This window comes from Podarcis erhardii, assembly GCF_964252035.2.
Source record: "Podarcis erhardii genome assembly, chromosome: 17".
In the NCBI taxonomy this organism is placed as follows: Eukaryota; Metazoa; Chordata; class Lepidosauria; order Squamata; family Lacertidae; genus Podarcis; species Podarcis erhardii.
Genome location: NC_138515.1, coordinates 13,837,977 through 13,861,904, shown reverse-complemented (window position 1 = coordinate 13,861,904; position 23,928 = coordinate 13,837,977). Strand labels below are relative to the sequence as shown.

Here is a 23,928-nt window from a genome sequence, read left to right as displayed (position 1 = left end):
TGGAAACCGGCCCTTATGAGGAACACTTGAAGAAGCTAGATATGTTTAGCCTGGAAAGGAAAGGAAATGTGATAGCTAACTTCAGATATCTCAAGGGCCATCAGATGGAAGAGGGAACAAGCTTGTTTTCTCCTGCTCTGAAGAGTAGGACTCAAACCAATGGCTTCAAATTACAAGGAAGGAGATTCCGACTCAACATCAGGAAGAAGTTTCTGACAGTAAGAGCTGTTTGACAGTGGAACAGTCTCCCTTGGGAGGTTGTGGACTCTCCTTCCTTGGAGGTTTTTAAGAAGTTGGATGGCCATCTGTTATGGATGCTTTAGCTGAGATTCCTGCATTGCAAAGGGGTTGGACTAGATGACCCATTGGGTCCCTTCCAACTCTACGATTCTATGATTCTATGAGTGCAACCCACCCCATATGCTAGGCTCCATAGTTAGCATCCACGAAGAACTGAGCAGCCCTGGACAAGACAATTTCAGCATATTTATTGAGCTTCCCCCGTAACAGAAAGCCCAGGGTCCTCATCCTAGAAACACAGAAAGCTACCCTATACCAGGGTAGACTTTATTTGTCCATGTAGCTCAGTATTTTCTCTTCTGGCACACAGAGCTTTCTTTCACATCACCTGCTACACGGTCTGTCTAATTGAAGATGTCAAAGGCCAAACCTGTGACTTTCTGCGTGTGCCCTGCCACTGAGCTCTGTAATACACCCAACAGAATCCCTATTCTGGCTCTAGCACTCAACCCCAAATCCCACCACGAAGCGAAATGACTTCCTGGTGAATGTTCTTAAAAAGAAGGTTGCCAAAGGGCAGACTTTTGTGCTAATGGAAGTAGATACCGCTGTTTTCTTGCTGAGCCAAATCTGAGACCACTTCTCTCAGTTCAGGTTGGTAGGCTGTTAGTCCGAAGGGTTGTCCGTACACCAGCAGTAAGCCCCAGTCCATCCCAAGTTTTTAACGTAAGGTGTAAACACTCAGAACTGGAAGATGGGTGTGAAATGGAATCACTGAAGATTGTAGCAGTGTTTCCCCCCAACCTGCGGGTCACAAAGCCTCTGCAGGTGGTCATGGGCTTTGTAAGTAAACCCCAAATACCGTATTTTTCACCCTATAAGACGCACCAGACCACAAGACGCACCTAGTTTTTGGAGGAGGGAAACAAGAAAAAAAAATATTCTGAATCCCAGAAGCCAGAACAGCAAGAGGGATTGCTGCGCAGCGAAAGCAGCGATCCCTCTTGCTGTTCTGGCTTCTGGGATAGCGGCGCAGCCTACATTCGCTCCATAAGACACACACACATTCCCCCTTACTTTTTAGGAGGGAAAAAGTGAGTCTTATAGAGCAAAAAATACAGTAAGTATTCCTTGTAAACCTTAACTGGTGTATGATGAACGCTTCTTCCAACTGTTTGTTCTGTTGGCATATTAATAATGCCATGTTGGCACTTGTAACTGAACATCAGAAAGCCAGGAGTCTTAACCAGTCCTGGCACAATTGCACTGGCTGCTGATTAGTTTCTGGGCCCAATTCAAAGTGCTGGTGTTGACCTATAAAGCCTTGCATGTCTCAGGACCTCAATACCTTAAGGACCTCCTCTCCCCCATCCAAACCAACCCAGATCCTGTGCTTGTCACCTGAGGCCCTTCCCTGGTCCCCCTCCCAGAGATGTCCAGAGGATGGCAGCAGAAGAACAGGCCTTTTCTTTCTTTCTTTAAAATTTTTATTTTTATTATTAAAGATCTTGGGTTACAAAAGCACATGAATTGTCTCTATTTTCAGCCCGTTGAGTCTTTCCTACTGATCAGTTACATTCAATGTGAGACTTCAATGTTGTACACAGTATAAGGGTGGGGGAGAAGAGAGGGTGAAGAAAGGGGGTAGTAAAGTTGCATTGTTTTGTTTGGTATATGCAACATTAATAAAACTAAGATCATGGCCACTGGTCCCATCAGCTCCTGGCAAATAGAAGGGGAAGAAATGGAGGCAGTGAGAGATTTTACTTTCTTGGGCTCCATGATCACTGCAGATGGTGACAGCAGCCACAAAATTAAAAGACGCCTGCATTTTGGGAGAAAAGCGATGACAAACCTAGACAGCATCTTAAAAAGCAAAGACATCACCTTGCCAACAAAGGTCCGTATAGTTCAAGCTATGGTTTTCCCAGTAGTGATGTATGGAAGTGAGAGCTGGACCATAAAGAAGGCTGATTGACTTCCGGAGGCGGCGCGAAGGGTAATGGCTGCCCTTTCCTAACCAGGAAGGGAGCTCCGTCCGAGAAAGGGTCGTCCGCTACGGCGAAAGCGGAGACCCACAACGGAAACCCGCAGGTGGCAGAAGCCTGCGGTCCTGGGACCCGGCGGGCGCCAGTAGCAGCCCCCAAAACGTTGAAGGAACCCCGTAAGGGGCTCCGGATCGCGGAGGAGGCTGCGGCGCTGAGGGTCGTTCCGCAATCGGCGGAGTGAAGCCGCGTAGCTGTTGCCAGTGAGCGCTGACCTTTCTTCCTGAAATTCTTGCTTTGAAAACAACAACCCGTGAGTAAATAATTGACTGTATGCAATTTGGAACCTTAAAGCATTAAATTTGGCTGAAAGCGGAGTGACGAAAAACAGGAAGTCCGTCTTCCGCTCCTGTTGAACTTGAACGCAAAGAGCTGGAGGAGTGGAGGCAAAGAGAGACTTTTTAAACTATTTGATCTGAGCACCCATTGAACTTTATCTTAAGTGGAATAACAATTTCATGCACTGGACTTTAGGAATTTTAGCTGCATGGGGATATCTTTCTTCTTTTGGAGCTACATTTTAACTAAAAACCCCAGGTGCTGGAGCTGCCTGAGAAATTGAGCTGTCAGTTTGCAGTTTGCAGTTTGGATACTTTGAATCTGAACTTTGAAACAATCTGAGAGAGTCTGAACTTGCTACTTTGAGGCATTTGGACTACTAGTTTGCACCATCAGAAACACTGTTGCTGTATTAAACCCTAACTCTGCTGGAAAATTTTTTATTGAAGGTTCTTGGACTTAGAAATCTGACTTTATTTTAACTGAAATTGATCTCTTCCTTGAAATATTTTAAACTCCCCCTAGAGGACTTGGGATTTATAGCAGTGACTTCTATTTTACTTTCCTTTTCCCGGCCCTCTGTTGACTGTTACCATCTGGGCCGCTGCTTTCTCATGGGAACAACTCAGCTTGACCTTGACTTTTAGATAACTTTGGAATGAGTGGTGCAAGAAGGAGAGGAAGAACTAAACAAACAACTTTGACAACTTTAACCGCAGCCTCACAGGCACGTAGATCATCTGTGCCTACTTTGCCTTCTGAGGAGGTAGCTGCCTCTCTGCCATGGGCAGGGGAGGGAGAAACTGAGGAATTACAATTTGAAGATATGGCCTCAGGGGCAAGCACTGCTATTTTAGAGAAAATTTTTGAAAAATTAGAATCTCTGGACAAGAAAGTAGAATCTTTGGACAAGAAGGCCGATGAGCAAACATATAAAATTGACCAGAACACTCAATGTTTAAATAAACTATCTGGACAAGTTGCACAGAATACTCAAGCAATTGGAGAATTGAAGGAGGCTGCAGGGGAAAATCGGAAATTGGCTGAAGATACCAGCCAAAAACTTGAAAATTTAGAACAAGAGGTTAGACCACTCTGCAAACAAGTAGGTGAACACCAGACCTATCTATCTATGATTGAACTGCGGAACTGGGAGAGCAATTTAAGGATAAGAGCAATACCAGAAGTGGAAGAAGGCAACCTAGCTGAGTTTTTGACCAAAGAATTCTCCAAATTTTGGAGTCTAGAGGAAAAGGATTTTAAAATTGTTTCAGCTTTTAGGCTCGGAAGACTTATAAAGAAAGAGAAGCCCAGAGACTGCTTGATAACATTGAGGTTAAAGGAGGAAAGGGACAAGATTCTGGGCCTACACTACGGAAAGTCACTGGACATTTTGGACAAAAGAATTGAGATCTACAAGGATATCCCTAAACAACTGTTAGATCTTAGATCTAACTATTTGGAGTTGACAAGATTACTAAGGAAGAATTCAATCATCTTTAGGTGGGAATTTCCTCAAGGACTATCTTTTACCTTTAGAGGGAAGAAGATCAAAATCAGAACATTGGAAGATAGAGATAAATTTCTGAACGTATACGGAGAGGACCTTCACAAAGGAATTGACCAACTTCCAGGGCCTGAAACACCAGAGGTAACTGCACCCTTGGACCCTGAAGATCCTTTGAACAAGGTACCACCCCTTGAAAAATAACCAGATTTATTCAGGATGTCTCTGCAACTTTTGAGTTGGAATATTAATGGCTGTAACATCCCGGAAAAAAGGAGGAAAATTTTTCATATATTAAAAAAAGAACAACTGGACATTATCTGCTTACAAGAAACACATGTGACTAGGCTCCATAGAAAGGTGTTAATAAACAAAAGACTTGGCCAAGAATTTATATCTTCGGACAGAGTAAAGAAGCGAGGAGTGGTGATATATGCAAAAGAGAGCCTGTCACCTAAATTTTTATTTAAAGATGAACATGGAAGAATATTAGCAATTGAGATACAACATCAAGGAGAAAAGATCCTGATATTAGGAATTTATGCACCAAATGACGGGAAATCGGAATTTTATAAGAAGTTGCATGAGATTATGCTGGACTATCTGGACTACAACAACATCATTATGATGGGAGATATGAATGGGGTCGTATCGACTAACATGGATAAGTCACAAAATCAAAATGTTACAAAAGACGGCAGACTACCAAAGACCTTTTTTGAAATGACTGACAATATGGACTGGATTGACATTTGGAGAATTAAGAACCCCCTGGGAAGAGAGGGAACATTCTTCTCTGAAGCCCAGCTGACTTGGACAAGAATCGACCAAATATGGATAACTAGAGGTCTGGCACCCAAGGTTAGAAAAGTGGAAATCTGCCCAAAGACCTGCTCCGACCATAACGCGCTGAAGATGGATATGACACTCTTGCCAACCGGCTCCTTTAGATGGAAGATGAATGATAGCTTGTTTAGAGACCAGGAGATTATTAAGAAGGCCCAAAAAACTCTGAAGGATTATTTTGAAATAAATATGAACACTACGGTGGAAAAAAGAACTATCTGGGACGCAAGCAAAGCTGTGATGAGGGGGTTCTTGATACAACAGAACGCCGTAAAGAAAAGGACACAAAATGAAAGGAAAGATAAGATCTTGCAGAAAATTAAAGAATTGGAGAAGAAATTAAGATCAAACCCGAAGTCACAGCCGATTCTGAGAGAAATTAAACTATACCAAGCACAATATTCCAAATTGATAAACCAAGAAATAGAATGGAAGATTAAATTAATGAAACAAAAAACTTTTGAATCGGCGAATAAATGTGGGAAAATGCTTGCTTGGCAGTTGAAGAAGAGACAGAAATTAAATACAGTTACAAACCTAGAAATTGAAGGAAGAAACATTCAGAACCCCATGGAAATTAGAAAGTGCTTCCAGAGATACTTCAAAAAATTATACACTCAAGGGCCGCAAGATGAGGTTGAGATTAAACAATTTTTGGAAAGAAATGGACTAACAAAGTTGTCACAAAAAAACAGAGTAATCCTGAATAACAAAATAACACAACAAGAGATTGAACAAGCGATTCAGAACATGCAACTGGGCAAATCTCCAGGGCCAGATGGCTTGACCTCCAAGTATTATAAGACATTAAAAGATTATTTGATCCAACCAATGATGGAGGTCTGCAATGAAATTATGGAAGGGAAGAAGGCACCGGAATCGTGGAAGGAAGCTTTTATCACATTGATACCAAAATCTGAAACTGAAAAGACACAACTCAAAAACTATCGTCCCATTTCCCTTCTGAATGTGGATTACAAAATATTTGCAGACATTTTGGCAAGTAGACTTAAAAGAGTTCTTAATGAAGTAATTCATAAAGACCAGGCAGGCTTTCTCCCAGGTAGACATATGTTTGCTAACACTAGGAACATTATTGACATTTTGGAACTTTTGCAAACAGACATAAATACAAAAGCAGTGTTAATTTTTATAGATGCGGAGAAGGCCTTTGATAATATTTCTTGGAAATTCATGAAGGGAAATTTGAAAGAAATGGGAGTGGGACAGGGGTTTGAGAATGGGATTGATGCAATATATTCAGAACAAAAGGCCAAACTGATAGTTAACAATGTGGTTACAGAAGAGTTCAAAATTGAAAAAGGAACACGACAAGGCTGCCCGATTTCCCCTTTGTTATTTATCTCGGTTCTGGAGGTGCTCTTGAATATGATTAGAGGGGACCGGTTGGTGGAAGGGATTCAGGTCGGAGCGAAACAATACAAACTTAAAGCTTTTGCAGATGACCTAGTTTTGACCCTGCAGGAGCCAGAATCTAGTACGAAAAGAGTATTACAATTGATACAGGACTTTGGTCGGGTGGCGGGATTTAAATTAAACAAACAGAAAACCAAAGTGTTGGGAAAAAACTTGACAGACATAGAGTCAGAACTGTTTCAGAGAGAAACAGAATTAACTATGGTTAAAAAGGTAAAGTACCTAGGGGTAAACATAACAGCAAAAAACCTGAGTCTATTCAAGGATAACTATGAAAAATGTTGGTCTGAAATTAAGAGAGACTTGGATAGTTGGACAAAATTGAAGCTTTCTTTGTTAGGCCGAATTGCTGCTATTAAGATGAATGTATTGCCAAAAATGCTGTTTTTGTTTCAAACATTACAGATTGTGGACAAAACGGAGTGCTTCCAGAAGTGGCAGAAAGATATATCTAGATTTGTCTGGCAGGGCAAAAAGCCCAGAATTAAGTTTAAGATATTAACAGATGCGAAAGAAAGAGGGGGCTTTGCCCTGCCAGACTTAAAGTTGTACTATGAAGCCGCAGCTTTTTGCTGGCTAAAAGACTGGCTACTTCTCGAAGACACTGACGTGTTGGATCTGGAAGGTTTTAACAATGCTTTTGGTTGGCATGCATATTTATGGTATGACAAAGTTAAGATCAATAAGGCCTTTAAGAACCATATTGTCAGGAAAGCAGTGTTTAATGTCTGGACAAAATATAAAGACTTGTTGGAAAATAAAACTCCAAGGTGGCTTTCACCTTTGGAAGCTAAGGCCCGAAAAAGACCCAATATGGAGGCCAAATGGCCAAAATATTGGGAAATATTAGAAAAAGATGGAGACAATTGGAAATTGCAGAGTTTGGAGAAAATGAAGGATAAGGTGCGAGACTGGTTACATTATGCTCAGATTAAAGAAGTTTTTAAAAATGACAAAAAGTTAGGGTTCCAGGTGGAGAAATCGAAGTTAGAAACAGAATTGTTAGAACCAAAGACCAAGGTATTATCTAGAATGTATAACTTGCTGCTAAAGTGGAATACACAAGACGAAATGGTTAAATCGGCTATGATAAAATGGGCACAGGACATTGGGCATAACATTATGTTTGAGGACTGGGAAAGGTTGTGGACCACTGGGCTGAACTTCACCGCATGTAATGCTCTGAAGGAAAATGTTATGAAAATGATATATAGATGGTACATGACCCCAGTTAAACTTGCCAAAATATACCATTCGTCTGATAATAAATGTTGGAAATGTAAAGAAAATGAAGGAACATTCTTTCACCTCTGGTGGACATGCCCCAAGGTGAAGGTCTTCTGGGAAATGATATATAATGAGCTGAAAAAGGTATTTAAGTATACCTTCACAAAGAAACCAGAGGCCTTTCTTCTGGGCATTGTCGGCCAGAAGGTGTTAAAGAAGGATCGAACATTTTTCATGTATGCAACAACGGCAGCAAGGATTCTCATCGCAAAAAACTGGAAAACTCAAGATCTACCCACACTGGAAGAGTGGCAGATGCAGCTGATGGACTATATGCAACTGGCCGAGATGACCGGCAGAATCCGTGATCTGGGAGAAGAGAAGTTGGAGGAAGATTGGGAGAAATTCAAGATGTATTTACAAAAACATTGTAATTTGGTTGAATGTTAAGAAGGATGCTAGATTATAAAAAACTGGTCACCACTAAACTAGATTTAAATTTGATGATAAGTGAGACTAAAGAAAATATAAAACTTTTTGGAAGAAGCGCTAGATTATATGTGTGAGTGGACATGAGATTGTAAATAAGTTGATAATTTGTTTGGAAAAATTTTTTTAACGATGTAAATGGGAGCGGGAGACGTGAGGGAGCCCAAAGAAGTGATGAAATTGTTGTGAAAGAAGTAAGATTGTTTATTATGTGTGCATTTATATTTAAAAACCTTAATAAATATTTATAAAAAAAAACAAAAAAAAAACATAAAGAAGGCTGATTGCCGAAGAATTGATGCTTTTGAATTATGGTGCTGGATAGACTGCAAGAAGATCAAACCTATCCATTCTGAAGGAAATCAGCCCTGAGTGTTCACTGGAAGGACAGATCGTGAAGCTGAGACTCCAGTACTTTGGCCACCTCATGAGAAGAGAAGACTCCCTGGAAAAGACCCTGATGTTGGGAAGGATTGAGGGTACAAGGAGAAGGGGACGACGGAGGACGAGATGGTTGGACAGTGTTCTCGAAGCTACCAGCATGAGTTTGACCAAACTGCGGGAGGCAGTGGAAGACAGGAGTGCCTGGCGTGCTTTGGTCCATGGGGTCACAAAGTGTCGGTCACGACTAAACGACTAAACAACAACAACAACAAACTTGGGTAGCTTTTCTTTATATTCATTTATTAGTTTTCATTGGCAGTGAGAGAGGTTGGGGGGCCCAGGGCATGGTTGCTTGCCTGCAGTGAGTTTTGATTGCATGTGTGAGGGGGTAACCCGGTCAGTTGGGCAGCATCTAAATACATTTATTATTATTATTATTATTATTATTATTATTATTATTATTATTATGTTTTGAAAATCAGTTTGTACAGTGATCCTCTTCCTGCACAGTGTCAGCATACTATTTCATACCTCAGCAGCTAGCATTGGGTACACTCTGGTCATCAACTGCTATTCTATGCCACGGTAAAGTCCCTAGAATTTTGTGGGTCATGTTGTATTTTGCCGATGGAACTAAGAGGAACTTGCTTATTGAAAATTAACACAGATACTTAGCTTTAGTCAAATAATATCTTGCATGTAAAAAACAAAAACAAAAGTGATTTGAGGTTTTCTTCCTGGACATAATTTTTCTTTGGATTTTACCACGATAGAAGAGAACAGAATAATGTCACCACGTTTCCTTACAGTAGTGGCACAATTCACATTCAAGTAAGCAGGTGTCTTAGTTTTCTGTGCTCTTTGCTCTGTCCATTGTACCTGCCTTTTCCCAATCTGCTTCCGTCCCATTTGTCTGCCAAGTGACAGTGTCTGACACGCCACGATACAAAGATCCAACAATACTGTCTAGGTTGCAGTGGGAATGAAAAGCTTGTAAGAAGCGGGAAAGCTGTTGTGTTGAAAACTGGATCAGGATGTTTAACCCCGAGTAGAAAGTTTTTAAGAAAGAATAGAGCCGAGAACATAATTGAGCTGGCTTTGCAGAAGAAAAGACTTATTCTGTACAAAGGTAGATAAATTTACTTCTTTCTGGTGTCAAGGACTTTTACTTCGGCATTTCCTCCTTCCTTTTGAAGAAGCTATTTCAAGATAGAGGGCTAGAAGCATCCATTATCCAGCGCTAAACCGTGGGTTAAACACAAAAGAAAGTAAAATTTGTTCTGGGGTTATGAATCAACGGAGACATTTTTGTAAGAAGTGAAAGCCTAGTTAGGCTGCCAAAAGACTCTGGTTCATGTACTCAGATGACACCTGAATTGAGGTAATCCAAATGACCTATCCATGCTAATGCTACCTTGACTCTTTCCTCCTTTTCCTATGTCTCAATAAAGTCAGAACATACAGAACATAGCCAAGCACTCCCCATTTCGCCAGACTTCTGTTTCTGGGTCACTGCAGAAATGTGTGAGGGCCACTTTCTGTGTTGCAGCAAAAGACAGATCCTTGAACTTCCACTATGGCTCAGTTTCACCTTTTCATTAATGTCAGAAGAGTTTTTGCAGAGTATGAATGTACCTAAGTCCAGCACTCATCTGAGGCCGTGTGTGTGTGTGTGTGTGTGTGTGTGTGTGTCTGTCTGTCTGTCTGTCTGTCTGTCTCTCTGTGTGCGCGTGTTCTGGGCATGCAAATGCTCTTCGAACATATTAGCAAACTCACGTTTGATCTGATGGTAGTGGGGACCCACCCTTTGCTGTAAAAAGTGCCTACAACTGAGTTCAGATGGTCCAGTCTCTGGCTCATTTCTGCTAAAAAACAGGTGTTGCTGATCTTTCCTGAGTACCTCTGGTGTTATGCTGCTCACGCGAGCACTTTTTGCACAAACGAACAAGAAGTCATGCACACTTCACCTACTCCAGCTCCTGATAAAATCTGCAATTCATCACAGATGCTGGTGATAACCATGGAACTTATGACTCTCAATAGATTACTCACTCATTTCAGACTGAGGACTTTTAATCCCAAGTGACCACATGGGACCCACGTTTTATAATCTATCAAGCCGTTCCCCTTTGGTTTTTCCTCACCCTATCCTTTGTCTTATACAAACTTCAAAGAAACAAAGAAAATAGCGGTGGTGTCGTCACTCTTGCAACCTACCTTGGGACAAGGTGCAACCCCATTGTCATGCTTGCTATTTGAAGAGCAGCTATTTAGTTTAGCCTTCAAGCCCTAAAACAGCATAGCCTGCAACAGAGATGGGGAGCTGGTGGCCTTCCAAGTGTTGTCGGATTCCAACTCCTAAAAGCCCCCCGGGCATTTCATTCCACTTTTAATTTGTAAACTACACACAAGGCAGTTTACAACTGAAGACAACAAAATAGATCACACACACAATAACAATCTGATCCAATAATAAAAGCCACAACAACTTTAAAATAAACAAGTTGTATCAAATAAAGCTATATTCAACAATCCATTAGACTGTACTAGTAAACAGTAAAATTAAATATCAGCAAATAATAGTTAAACAGTTTACACTTACCAATTACAATAAGGAATTACAAATCAATAAAAATAATGGCATGTCACAGTGCTTAAAATACCACAAAGTGCTTAAAATACCACAAACCATGCAAAAGGTTCAAATTGGGAAACAAGTACACACAACTTATAAAATTATTTTTGTATTATAAAAGTATTTGGTCAATAGCAAGGGATTATGGGACTTGAAGTCTAACAACATCTGGAGGGCCACCAGTAAATTATCTCTGATAGCTTTCACAAACTCCTCTTGAAATCCTCTAGAGAAGACTATTTCATGGCTCTGTTGGAAAGTTTATGCTATCGCTGAAGCATTTTTGTAGTTGAAGAGGTTCTGGCTTCTACAGTATTCATAAGACGACTTTGCTATTAAGTATTAGGGTGTATGCTTTATGTTTCTCAACTGAGCCATTGTTTTGTACTGGAAATCCAAGTGGAATAATATGAAAATAGTTGGAAATGTCTGTGAGGGTGTGATGCAGAAGACAGGAAGTTCAAAGGGTACAAAAGTTTAACATTCTATTATTAGACAACTGTTTTGGTCCTTTGGTTGCTGACAAGTTTCAGGACTGTTGAACTGGCAGTAACAACTTCATGTTTGTTTTATTGAGCTTGTACATTTGGATCACCATTCCTACAATCAGCAATTGTACTTTTTCTTAATGCTCCCATTTCCTGTTTTTGTGTAGAACTCATTTGAAGAAAGTTTTCAAAACCATACTGCTTCTCGAAGGCCAGAAATGTTGACCTATAGTGTAAACCTGTTCTAAAATACCAAGAAAATTCTGTAGAACCCGATTTTGATTCTGTAGAACCAGATGTTGCTGGTCTACAACCCCAATCGTGCATATTGGCCATGTGGCTGCAGTTGATGATAGGGGACATAGGAGCCAACTCCTAGGGGTCAAGGTCCCTTCAGCTCCCTAATAAAATATTTGAGGGGACCAGGTCCTCCCAAAGTTGATGGATACTGCCATTCAAATAGTGTGTGTGCCGCAATATGTGATTGATTATGCGAGACAGGGCTTACCTGCCCCCCCCCCATGTTTTATTCAAGTTGGCACCCCTGGTAGGTGGAATCCAGCAACATCTAGAGCAGTGTTTCCCAACCTTGGGCCTCCAGCTGTTTTTGAACTACAATTCCCATCATCCCTGACCACTGTTCTTGCTAGCTAGGGATGATGGGAGTTGTAGTCCAAAAACAGCTGGAGGTCCAAGGTTGGGAAACACTGATCTAGAGGGCTACAGGTTCTCAACCCCTGCTGCATTTCCTGAAAAAACACCAGCACACAAGGCTAGCAACATTGGGCTATACTTGACGGTTGTCATACACTACTCAACCTCAATTTTTCTGCAGCAAAATGGGTATAACAACACTAGGGCCTTCCTCTTAGCACGTTTCTCCCTTGCATCCTGAGTTTGAGTGTCTTCAAAGCCCATGACACCTTTGGTAAAGGCTGTTCTCCAATTGGAGCACTCGCAGGCAAGTGTTTCCCATTTCCCATGATAATTGTTACACTGCAAGTGAAATCAAAATCCTGCCGATACTTCCATCTGCTTACAGTGGAACGCTCGCAGGCAAGTGTTTCCCAATTGTTGGTGTTTATACTGCATTTTAAAAATTTGCCTTGAGACAGTCTTGCACATAACATGTAGCTGGTCTCTGCATTTCCAAAGCTGGACCTTCAAACCCATCTGTGTGTTCAAGGGACAAGTGAATCTGAATTAAGAAGCAGGTTCTGCTATTGACCATGACTCCCTAGCTAGCTTCACCTGATCCAGAAGCAGCTTCCCAGCTGGAAGGCAATCATAGGTTGGCATGGTAGAAAGCCACACCTGCCTATGAGCTTGGTCACCGTCTCTTGGTCTGACCTACAAGGTTGGTGCAAGGAAGGGAAGCTAAGAGCCACATAAGAGACCACAAGGTACTTGGAAGAAAACCACATTATAAATGCCTATATCTCTTTGTCTTCCTCTGCATTTGCATCATTCCGCAAAGTCTTTTGTGCACATTCTTTTCTCTCTCTCTTTCTCTCTTGTATACAGATTTTACATTCATATAAAAGGCGGGAGTGGGTGGGGACAATTCCTTTTTAGAACGTTCATTCCCTTAGGATGCAATTGGTATGTGGAAAATATTGATTTTCGTTTGCTTAGTGACTCTCGGCTTGTTTGGCCGTTTTTGGGAAAAGTGATTTTCCAGTGTCAGTACCAATCCACGGCTGATTGGTATATATACATAGTTTTTTTCCTTGAATTATTAGGTTTTTATTTAGGTGCAGCCAGAAGTATAACTGTATATATGAATGAGGCCAGAAACAATAGAAACTGTAACCCTAGCCCAGCCACACTCAAATTGTTTATAACTGATAAGCTTGATTTCTTGCCCAGTTAGCATAATTTGAAGCTTGCATGCCTGTTAGACATCAACTGAAATTGAGCCTAGAGTATGACCCTTTCCCCCCTCCTAGTTATTCATATAACAATTAAGGGCCCTCCCTCCCTCTCTCATTGCAATGCCTTTTCAAAATAAATTCACTTTTCTGTTTAATTTCTGATTCTATAAAACTCACAAGTGATTGGTATTGCTCATAAACTGCTTGCACCAGGAGCAGGAGGAGAAGCAAAGGTCAGTACTGCTGCACCAAACCAAAAACTTACTGTGTGTAAAATCTAAGTCAGATCGAAAGGTATTTTAAAAGCAGCTAACTTTTATGAGGATACTCAAGTGTACTTCACTGAGTTAGAAATTCTAGCGTCTTCCCCACCTGGTACTAGAATTTTGGATTAGATTTCTTGCTGTCAGGCAGTTCCTTCAAATTATTTCATACAGAGCAACATTTTTGGATTTCCTCATAAAGCTATTTGCTGATTTTATTGCTTTTATAAAGGATACATTTACGCAATGTAGCACCTTCTCAGATTTATTTATTTTTTTAAAGCTATCTGCTTTGTTTGTTTGTTTTAATCCAACAAAATGCATGGCCCATATTTTTTATTATTATTATTTTTTTAAATGAGTGAACCTCAGGCATGTTGAATTTGGATAATGCACCCGGTGTTTGAACAGCAATTCCGAAGAGTTTCTGAAATCCCAGTGGGATGCTCTTTTGCAAATGTCACATTGCCGTCACATCAAGAAGTGTTATCTACATACAACAGCGGTTTATCAAGGGCACAATGTGACTAGCATTGTTCTTTTCCCCTGGAGGGGGCTGTTTTTTCACAAGACGGCGTAGTTCTGATATGAAATCAGTGCTAAACATTGGTAGTTTGAGCAAGGAAAGGGAATTTTGCTCTCTTGAGAGTGCATGGCATGATAGCACGTACAGCTTGTAATCTCACAACACTGGCAGAAAGATGTTTTGAACCTGACTCTAACCTACAGCCCACTTACGGTGGAACAGCTTCATTGAATGAAAGTATTCATAAGTATACGAGCTGTGAATCATGGTTTGTGGTACCAAACCCTTCTCCCCACTGGTGACTTTCCCTCCAAAGCAGGGGACATTGCACAACCCCTCTCTACTCCCTCACAAACACTTTTCAACAGAAAACTCTTTGAGATGGACAACGCTGACCTCCAATATAGCATCCATTTTCAAAGCCAGCAAGGGTTATGTCACCCATTTTGATTAGCTGGGTCAGAAACAATGGTGGCTATGAGAATTTGTTGTGTAGGGGACCCTTTTCTCGCAAGACAATCCTGGAACACTTAAAATGCATTTTTAAACAAGACATTTGTTTTTAATGTCTCAATGAGTTTATCCTTCAGTTCAATAGATCATTGTCCGCATACTGCCACAGATATATGGTCTCTCTTTAAATTTCTTCCATAGCATATTGATCAGTAGGCTTCCATTCATAGCCTACCGCAACTTCCTTAGAGTATGAGATGACACTTGTGCTCTTGGATAACCCTAATAAAAACTGGAGATTTACCTAAATCATGAAGAAGAAAAAAAGCGGGGAATAAATCTCACCAATGATCTGGGGTTAAAATAGGTGTAACTGAATCTTAAATCTTTCCCGGATGCCCTTAAAAGATTTACAATCCATTTACTTTCTTTGATATGCCTTTTTAAGGGGTGCTCACTATTTTACTTAACATACTGCCAGCTGTTCAACAGAGTATGTAATAGAGTTAATCATCTAAATGTCTAATGATTTTTCTGGTGTGAGAATGCTGAATCATAAAGACACTTTAATTGTGCCTTAGCCATATCCTTCTGTATCATAAAAGGCTATTGTTGGAAATAATAATTAGGATGCCCCACACTCCCTGCATTTGTGTCGCTAATAGAAATGCAAGGATTTCATGAAACCTGTATATATAAAAATCGAATGTATATTTTTAAAATCAAATTATTTTGATGGTCAAATTTCGGTCCTTTGGTTTTGTTTCGTTTTGTTTCATTTTTAAAGCATGATTTAAAATACAATGAGAAATGTGGCTTTGCTGAATCCTGGCTTTCTCTTCCCGGTTTAGTAAATGGGATGACTAAATCACAGTCGCACCACTTCGGAGCAAACTGGGAAGAAGGAAAGTAGTTAAGCATCTTGCTGTGCGTGAGCAGTTAAGAGGGCAGGCAGGCACCGTGCACCTTGACCACCTATTATGAAGCTTTTTGCTGCAATGTCAAGTGAAAGCAAGTTAATTGGGTGAAGCTGTAGAGCATGTTAGGGGCATGGTAAAGGGATGCTGGCTGACAGCTGAATGTCAGCAGAAGCTACTCAAGTGTGGCTGAGAGACAGAGACCTGTCACAAAGTTCACGCGGGCTGCAGCGCAGTTAGGGAGCTGAAATGTGGTTCGGGCTCACTTTCTCCCTCATTGCATTCAAGCACCTTAAGATTTCACACTGTATGTGTCAACCCTTGTTCTCTAAGCTGTTTTCTCCTAACCCTTCTGAATTCAAATGATTGGACAAAAAGATGCTAATGTTTGGCAAAGTGAATGTAAATATAGTCTTTTTTCCCCCCTCTTCTCCCCCCGCTTCCCCTTTCCTCTTTCTGCCAGAGCACAGATCTGCATCAGGCTCCAGGTCTCTGACAAAAAAATTAGAATGCTGGAAATTCAGCAGATAGATGCACATCTCTTGCGAAGGGGTTCCCGAATTGGGCAATTAAAACGGTTTGGCTAATCGCTGGTTTTTGTCCGTCGCAGGAGAAATTTTTTCTGTACAGGCCCTTCCAGCCTGTTGCAAAGGCTGAGCGAGCAAGCTTTTGCTAGTCAATACAATCTCGTCCCTTTTTATTTCCTTTTAATTGATCCCCTCCCAGCTTCCACCGATTGAGGTGGAGGTAACACTTGGAAAAACAGCCACCTGTAAAACTAGCTGTGGGGAGGTACGGACATTAGAAGGCCCCTCGCTTGGATTTAGGGCCAAGCTTCCGTTCACCCATAAAATGGGCACCCAGAAATATGGCCAGTAACACAAGCACAAGGCTTGGCCCGCAAGACTCAAATAGAAAGTGTAAAAAGGAAAGAGGAAAACAGAGTCGGCAGTCTTTCCATCTCCATGTTTAGAGCTGCATAAAGAGTCAAGCGTTGTGCTATGAAATGATAATGGCAGCACGTTGCATAAAAACTTGGGGGACGCTCAAGAGCATATAGTCATCGTTCTGCAAGAGAGAGCCACGGAGTTGTCTTTCTGCTTGTCTGCAAGAAGAAAGAGCCCAGGGTCCATCTCCCATAAGAGCCTGAGAAGCAGCTCTGCTGTTCTGGATTGCAGTACATATTGTCCTCAATGTAGAGTGATCTCCATCAGGTCTACCTGCCCAACAGTCGAGGGATGCAAGGTAAAGGTAAAGGACCCCTGGATGGCTAAGTCCAGTCAAAGGCGACTACAGGGTTGCAGCGCTCATCTCGCTTTCAGGCCAAGGGAGCCGGTGTTTGTCCACAGACAGCCTTCTGGGTCATGTGGCCAGCAGGACTAAACCGCTTCTGGTGCAATGGGACACAGTGACGGAAACCAGAGCGCATGGAAACGCTTGCCAATCGGAAGGTCAGCAGTTTGAATCCCTGCGACGGGGTGAGTTCCCGTTGCTCTGTCCCAGCTCCTGCCAACCTAGCAGTTCAAAAGCATGTTAAAGTGCAAGTAGATAAATAGCTACCACTCCGGTGGGAAGGTAAACAGCGTTTCCGTGCGCTGCTTTGGTTCACCAGAAGTGGCTTAGTCATGCTGGCCACATGAACCAGAAGCTGTACGCCGGCTCCCTTGGCCAGTAAAGTGAGATGAGCGCCGCAACCCCAGAGTCGTACGCGACTGGACTTAACTGTCAGGGGTCCTTTACCTTTACCATTTAAAGCCATCAGAGCTCATCCTAAATATGGATGGGAAAACAAGGTAGTAGGAGAGCAGTCTGTAAAGAAACTGCAGACACCCCATTTTACCGTTCACAGTACAAACCTGACCTTGGGGGATCTACCACAGTAGCTTGATGCCTCCGTAAGAATCTGGATTGTGCAGCAAATTCATTAAACTGACTTAATGGTTCTTGCAGAAGTTAGATGATTTCAAGATACATCATTCAAGAACGTTTAGAAATGTACTGTAGATATCAAAATACAGTGGTACCTCGGGTTACATACGCTTCAGGCTACAGACTCCGCTAACCCAGAAATAATACCTCGGGTTAAGAACTTTGCTTCAGGATGAGAACAGAAATCGTGCTCTGGCAGCGGGAGGCCCCATTAGCTAAAGTGGTGCTTCAGGTTAAGAACAGTTTCAGGTTAAGAACGGACCTCCAGAACGAATTAAGTATGTAACCAGAGGTACCACTGTATACTGTACATGTGGTCACAGAAAATACAGCGGCACCTCGGTTTTCGAACGCCTCTGTAGTCGAACATTTTGGAACTCTGAAAAGCCTCGGAACTCAAACGGACTTCCGGAATGGATTATGTTAGAAAAGTGAGGTACCACTGTATTTATATAACTGTGTTGGAAATTCCAAATAGTATATGAAATCAGTGCCAGCTCAGGACATTTTGTGGTCCAAATCAGAGTCCAAATGCAGCCATCCCATCCCAATAGATGCATCATTTTATAAAGTTTTGCTGTACTATTTAGACACCAATTCCTGCCTTGATTTGTCTCCCCTTTCTGATTCTGCCTGAAGCAGGTCTCTTCTTCTTGCGGCTTAGTGGTAACTGTTAGGTAGACTCCAAGCCTTAGGATCTACACTAGGGCAGTGTAGGGTGAAAGAACAATTCCTCCTTCCTGTTCTCTGATACAATGGTACCTTGGTTGTTGAACTTTATCCATTCCAAGAGTCCATTTGACTCCTGGAACCGTTCGAAAACCAAAGCGCAGTTTCCGATTGGCTGCAGGAGCTTCCTGCACTCAATTGGAAGCTGCGTCAGACATTAAGCTTCCAAAAAACATTCGCAAACCAGAACATTCACTTCCGGGTTTGCCGCGTTCGAGAGCTGTTCTGTTCGGGAGCCAAGCCATTCGAGAACCAAGGTACCACTGTACTGCCATATACAGATAAGTAAAAAGGAGGGTGCCTTGGGGGCTGGCAGAAATGAGCAGAGAGTAACCAAGAATCCTTCTCCTGCCCAAATATTGATCTGAGCTGTAGTAGGATGTGGAGGGGGGCATTCTTTTGAGGCAACCTTTTAAGACCCCCAGAAGTTCTTTTTTTTAGCCAAGCTCGGGCAAACTTGCATAGCTTCTCTAGCCTCTAAGCTGCTGCAACATGGAGCCACACTCTTGGACAGAACCCATCAGTAAATACAGCCGTCTCAAAGAATATGCACATAGTTTCCGGTTCAAATGATCTGTTGGTGCTCCTGCACAGAGACTCCAAGTTCCAATTCTGTAATGTTGCCAACTAAGGGATAGAGCGCAATGATATTGAGAGAAAAAATACAATCTGATGCATATAGACACATGGTTAGAGTAAAAAAAACACCAAAAACCTATATTATATTGAGTTATTCCAATGTAAGTTATACTTTCAGGGCTATGTGTGTGTTTTCTTCATTTGTTTTAAATGCATACAGCAGTTCTGGATCAAAACAGTTCGTATGAATAGCGGCAAAAGCTTTTCCTCCATCTGTCAAGGCTACAGGAGCAATCAGATTTCCATTCCATTTGCTGGATGTTATTCTACCTCAGTTTCCTAGGAGGTGCAGCCTGGGCCTGAGAACTGAAGCAGACCAGACTCCCCTCCTTCCACCACCGCCAAACATTGAAGCCTTTCCCTGTAACAGTCTATTGACTAGCTGCCAATCATTAAGTTTCATACTTTTTTTGTGCAACTCTCTGAGGGAACCTGATTTCTACCCCCTTGCTTGGGATTTTGAGGTTGTTTTATTTTCAAAAAAAGAATCGGCTGAGTTTTGAGGGAAATAAAATGTGAGAAATGATTATGATTTTTAACCAGAATGATAAGCGAGTTCGTGCGGAAAATGACACTGACAAATATGCAAAACAACCTGTCCTTTACCTATTGACTGCAGCTATTTAAAATGACAAATTGTCCTTGTTTTTTGGAGCGGAATTTTAAAACAAAGCACATTTTCACATAGCATCAGAATTTCTCTCTTTGGAGTAAACCAGGAAATCCAAATTTTGCATTCTTGCTGCGGCATCCTGTATAAACATTTAGATAATTAAAACTTGCTAATTAGAATAGCAGATGTTCAAATATGTGAAGTCACTGTTGCCATTGCAATAAACATATCGATTTTAACTTGGCTACAATATGCTGTGTGCAGTAGGACCAAATATACTCGCAGCAAAGATTGCAAGTTTAATTTCTGTCTAACTCAAACTTCACAATCCAAAATCCTTTGTAGAATTGAGCGTACAACTGCTTTTTAAATATCTCTTTGGGGTAACCATTTGAACTTGCAACCATACTGGTGGTTCTTAAAGGTCCGCCTTTTCAGCCTGATACAAGATAGCTTGTGTTGTATCAGGAAATCAAAGAGCCAACATCAAAGGAAATTGCTGAACTAGGTGTTAGATGCAGCCCATTGATTTTTCCTCCTCCTTCTCCCCAGTAGCAGTAATGGGAATGGGAGGGGGAAGCGCACAAAAACCCGATGTGCACAGTAGCAAAATTCCAAATATTCCCTTCCACTTCATTACTGCAGCCTGTATTTTGGTGCTCATACAATTCACCAAATGCATTCCATGGCATTTTGATGCCATTGGTTAAAGTAGCGCATGTCCCTAATGCAGATCAAATTTTTTATTATTATTATTATTGATAAATGCAATACTTACAAACACAAACAGAACACTAAACAAACTTATTCATAGATACATACACCTCTCAACTTAGATTACAAAATAAGAAAACAAACATGCAAACTAAACATACAGACATAAATTTTGACTTCCCTCCACCTATATGTGGCTTCTTTGTTTCTTTTCTTCTTTTTGCTGTGTTATCAATATTATTTTTGACTATCTCATCTTATGCCCATTTATTCTTAATTTTTTACTCTATGAGTTTCATTCATTGCATAGTGATATATTAATACCAGAACAATGTTTTTTGATGTATTCCTTCACGCAAGTCCACTCCTCTATCAGTTTTTGATCTGATTGGTCTTACCACTGCTGTAAGTCTTGCTGATTCTATATATTCACAAAATCTTATTTGCCATTCTCTTATTGAGGGAGTGCAGATCGAATTTTAGATACAGTTGTGTTTGCTAGTTTCGGCGGTGGTTGTATGTGATACTTGTTCTAAAGGTACTCATTCTTCCTATACATTCTTCAGACTGATTCAAACTGCACCTCTTGGCTCTCTTACCTAGAATTAAGTCGATGGGACTTAGTTCTGAGTAAGAAATGTGTAGGATTATGGTACCCGAATATTTTATCTGCTTCATTTGCTCTGATCAATGAAAATTGTAGCTAAAATTTTGTAGATGTTAATGAACATGAGCAAGCTAATATTTCTTCAGGACTGTATCCTATTTGGGTGGAATGTAGTTGCTGACCATGTTTAATTTATTCCAGACAGAGAATGAGACAAAAATTTAAACGAGGAAAGGTCAGGGACAAGCACAATTCAACATTATCAAACACTTTTTTTTTAAAAAAAAAAGAAGAAATGAAGTGAAAAAACTATTTGAGACTTTACTGTACAGTGCGAAAAACCACTTGTTCGGATTTGTAGCTCATTGTGGCAATTTAGCAATTTTCAGTCTTAATGATAGCAGTGCAGCAGAGATACAGGAATGAGAGAATCAAAACCTTTACTAGAGCATTCAAATGTGAAAATAAGGGTAGTCGAAATATTAGGCGAAACAAATAATGTTTTCAAAAATTATTGTTAACTATTGCAATCCATAGATAATCATAGTGTGCTTGTTGAAATTAATGGGGCTTAAAACTTCTTTAAACCGTGCATTGGGTTGTACTAATATGCCATAGAATTTGAGCATACTGTTTCTTAATTGGCCTATGGCTAATTTGTATGTATTTTATTTATGATTTTTTCCCCCTTTTCTTTTTGCCTTATAGGAGCCGCCAAACACTTTAAGCATCCCTAGATCTTCAAGATCCTTAACCCAGCTGGACCAGAATTGCATCCCAGACTTTTTGCCACTCAAGGCAGAGTCAGATTACGATACATCTTTTGCCTTGGTACACAACAGACCTAATTCTCAGATTTCCTCATATTCCTCAACCCTGAATTTCATACCCACCACCAAACGAGCAATGCAAAATGGATGTTAAGATCCGATATTTTTTTGTAAGCAGCTATATATAAATACATGTGTGTAACTAATTAAAAAACCTCGCTTATTTGGATGTTTTGAGCCTTCGAATTGCACTTATTTCTCTATGCATTTCCGTGGCATTAATTTTGCATTATTCATTGCGGGAGTTTCACGGGTTGTTCCTATGATCCTGTGCTCCCAGCATACTGAAAAAGAGTTCGTTAAAAAAATATATATATAATGAAAAGTTTTATTTATCACGGTAGCTCATTTTTATGTAATATATTTTTAAATGTTAAAGAATGACACATTTTGGGTAATTTTCCTCAGACTTTTTTTAAAAAAAGAAATCAATAAGCCATTTTAGTCTCTATCTATCAAAGTTGTTTCATACTTGTCTATTTTAAAACAGGGCTGCAATACTTTAATAGGATTGAGAGAGCTATTTGAAATGTATGCCAATGATTCCTGTCATTTCATGGCAGCCCTGCTATGGTTCAGTGAGCCCCCTCTCCTCTCTTGTCAGCTCAACTGAAGACAAGCATTTAGTTGCAAACTTTAAGCAGGTTGTGCAAAACAGAAATGATGGGACTGCTTCTCTTTCTGCACAATAATGTCACTCCTGGTCAATGTGAGAAGGTCAGGTTGCTCCTTGTAAACCTACATGATACTACTTGCCCATTTGAACAAGTTAAGTTAAGTGTGGAATCCGGTCCCTGCAGGCATTGCAAACTCATCCTTTTATCAAGTCCGTGTTTGATAAGAAAGTAGAAACAATTGTACGGGGAGGAATTTCTTCCTCTCTCTCCCTCTCTCCTTTTTTAGATGATATGTTTATGTACTTTTTATAAGGGCAGTTCCCAAACCAGGATTGCAGGTAATAAATTTAGTTTTAAGCTGCAGAGACTTTAAAGGAATGGCCGTTTTGACCTTCAAAATAGACTCCTTTTGTTGTTGTTGTTGTTGGTAGTAGGACCCAAGAGTGACGCCCATCTTTGATGCTGACAGAATTTAAAGCAAGGCCATTGCCCTGCATTTTCTGCCTTGTAGCACACAAAAGTAAAATTGTATGTCAGGCCGAGATGTCGGGGAGCTGACAAGATGCCCCAGTGACATTTCAGCTGGAAAGAGCAAGTGTCTTGCAACCAAGTGGTCAAATATCAAATAATAGGTCAAGCAGGAAGGAGCTGAGTTCTAACCACAAAGAGGTTTCTGGTAACTTACTTGACAAGCTTTTGGGCGCTTTGTGGCTTGACAAAGTGATGTTCTGTTGGGTATCGCTAGACAGACCGTTCTTTATCGCCTTCAGAAGATCAGACATTGACATTGATTAAACTCTTTAACCCTTAAAGGTTAAATCCTGGCTGTATGCGTCATTGTGAGTAAAGAACAAAAGAAAATTTGTAATATATACCATTTGTTATGGTATTAATCACCCCAACTCCCCAGTGCCATTAACATTTGATGTGTAATGTAGTTTTTGACAGCGATATTGAATGCAAAATCTATATGTTAGATTGCTTCTCATTATGAATCAGGGGTACATTAGAAAAATAACAATGTGCTTTATGGAATTTGTAATTTCTCGTGCTTTGATAAGAGCAGTGATTTGATTCCACAGGTCCTGACTAGTAACATTTGTCTTTGTTCTTTTGCCCTAGAAGATAAAATCTGCATATGTAATACACCTACCGTTATAAGTAAAATCATGCAAATTTCCAAGAAATGTACTCCAAAGCCACTTTGTAGAACTCTGAAAAATTTCAAGTATTTTTCATCCCTAGTTTACAAAGTGGTCGCACACATACAATTGCAGATGTACTTGTTTTCAAATGAACCAGTAAAAAAAAGAAAAAGTCTCTCTTTTCATGGTGTGTTTTCTCTATGAGGCAAAGTTCTATTCTGCTTCTGTTCCTCCTAGTTGTTGGAGTTAGTACACACATACTGAAAATATTGTACATTGATCTCAAACATGGATCACTTGCTTTTATCCACACGCAGGGCTTTCCTTTCTATGTGCCGTACCCTTGTTGCTTGTTTAAAGTGAGCTCAAAGGCAAAGATCTGAGTCCATTAAAAGCCACCACAAAGATTTTAAAACCATATGGCCAGAACTTTGCTTGTTTACAATGCATGACTTTGCACTACCAAAACCATCTCCACCACTCCCCCCAAAAAAC

At 40.7% G+C, this 23,928-nt stretch overlaps 1 protein-coding gene across 2 annotated transcripts in view; it reads left to right on the top strand.

The window, feature by feature from the left end:
• The window catches only part of CCDC171 (coiled-coil domain containing 171), a 199,105-nt gene extending 177,265 nt beyond the window's left edge, over positions 1–21,840 (top strand). For both annotated transcript variants that reach the window (XM_081844815.1, XM_081844814.1), the window contains one exon: positions 21,550–21,840. In XM_081844815.1, the coding sequence (XP_081700941.1) occupies positions 21,550–21,765 (216 nt within the window). In that variant the 3' untranslated portion in view covers positions 21,766–21,840. The remainder of the gene's footprint in view (positions 1–21,549) is intronic.
• Positions 21,841–23,928: the final 2,088 nt, after the last annotated feature.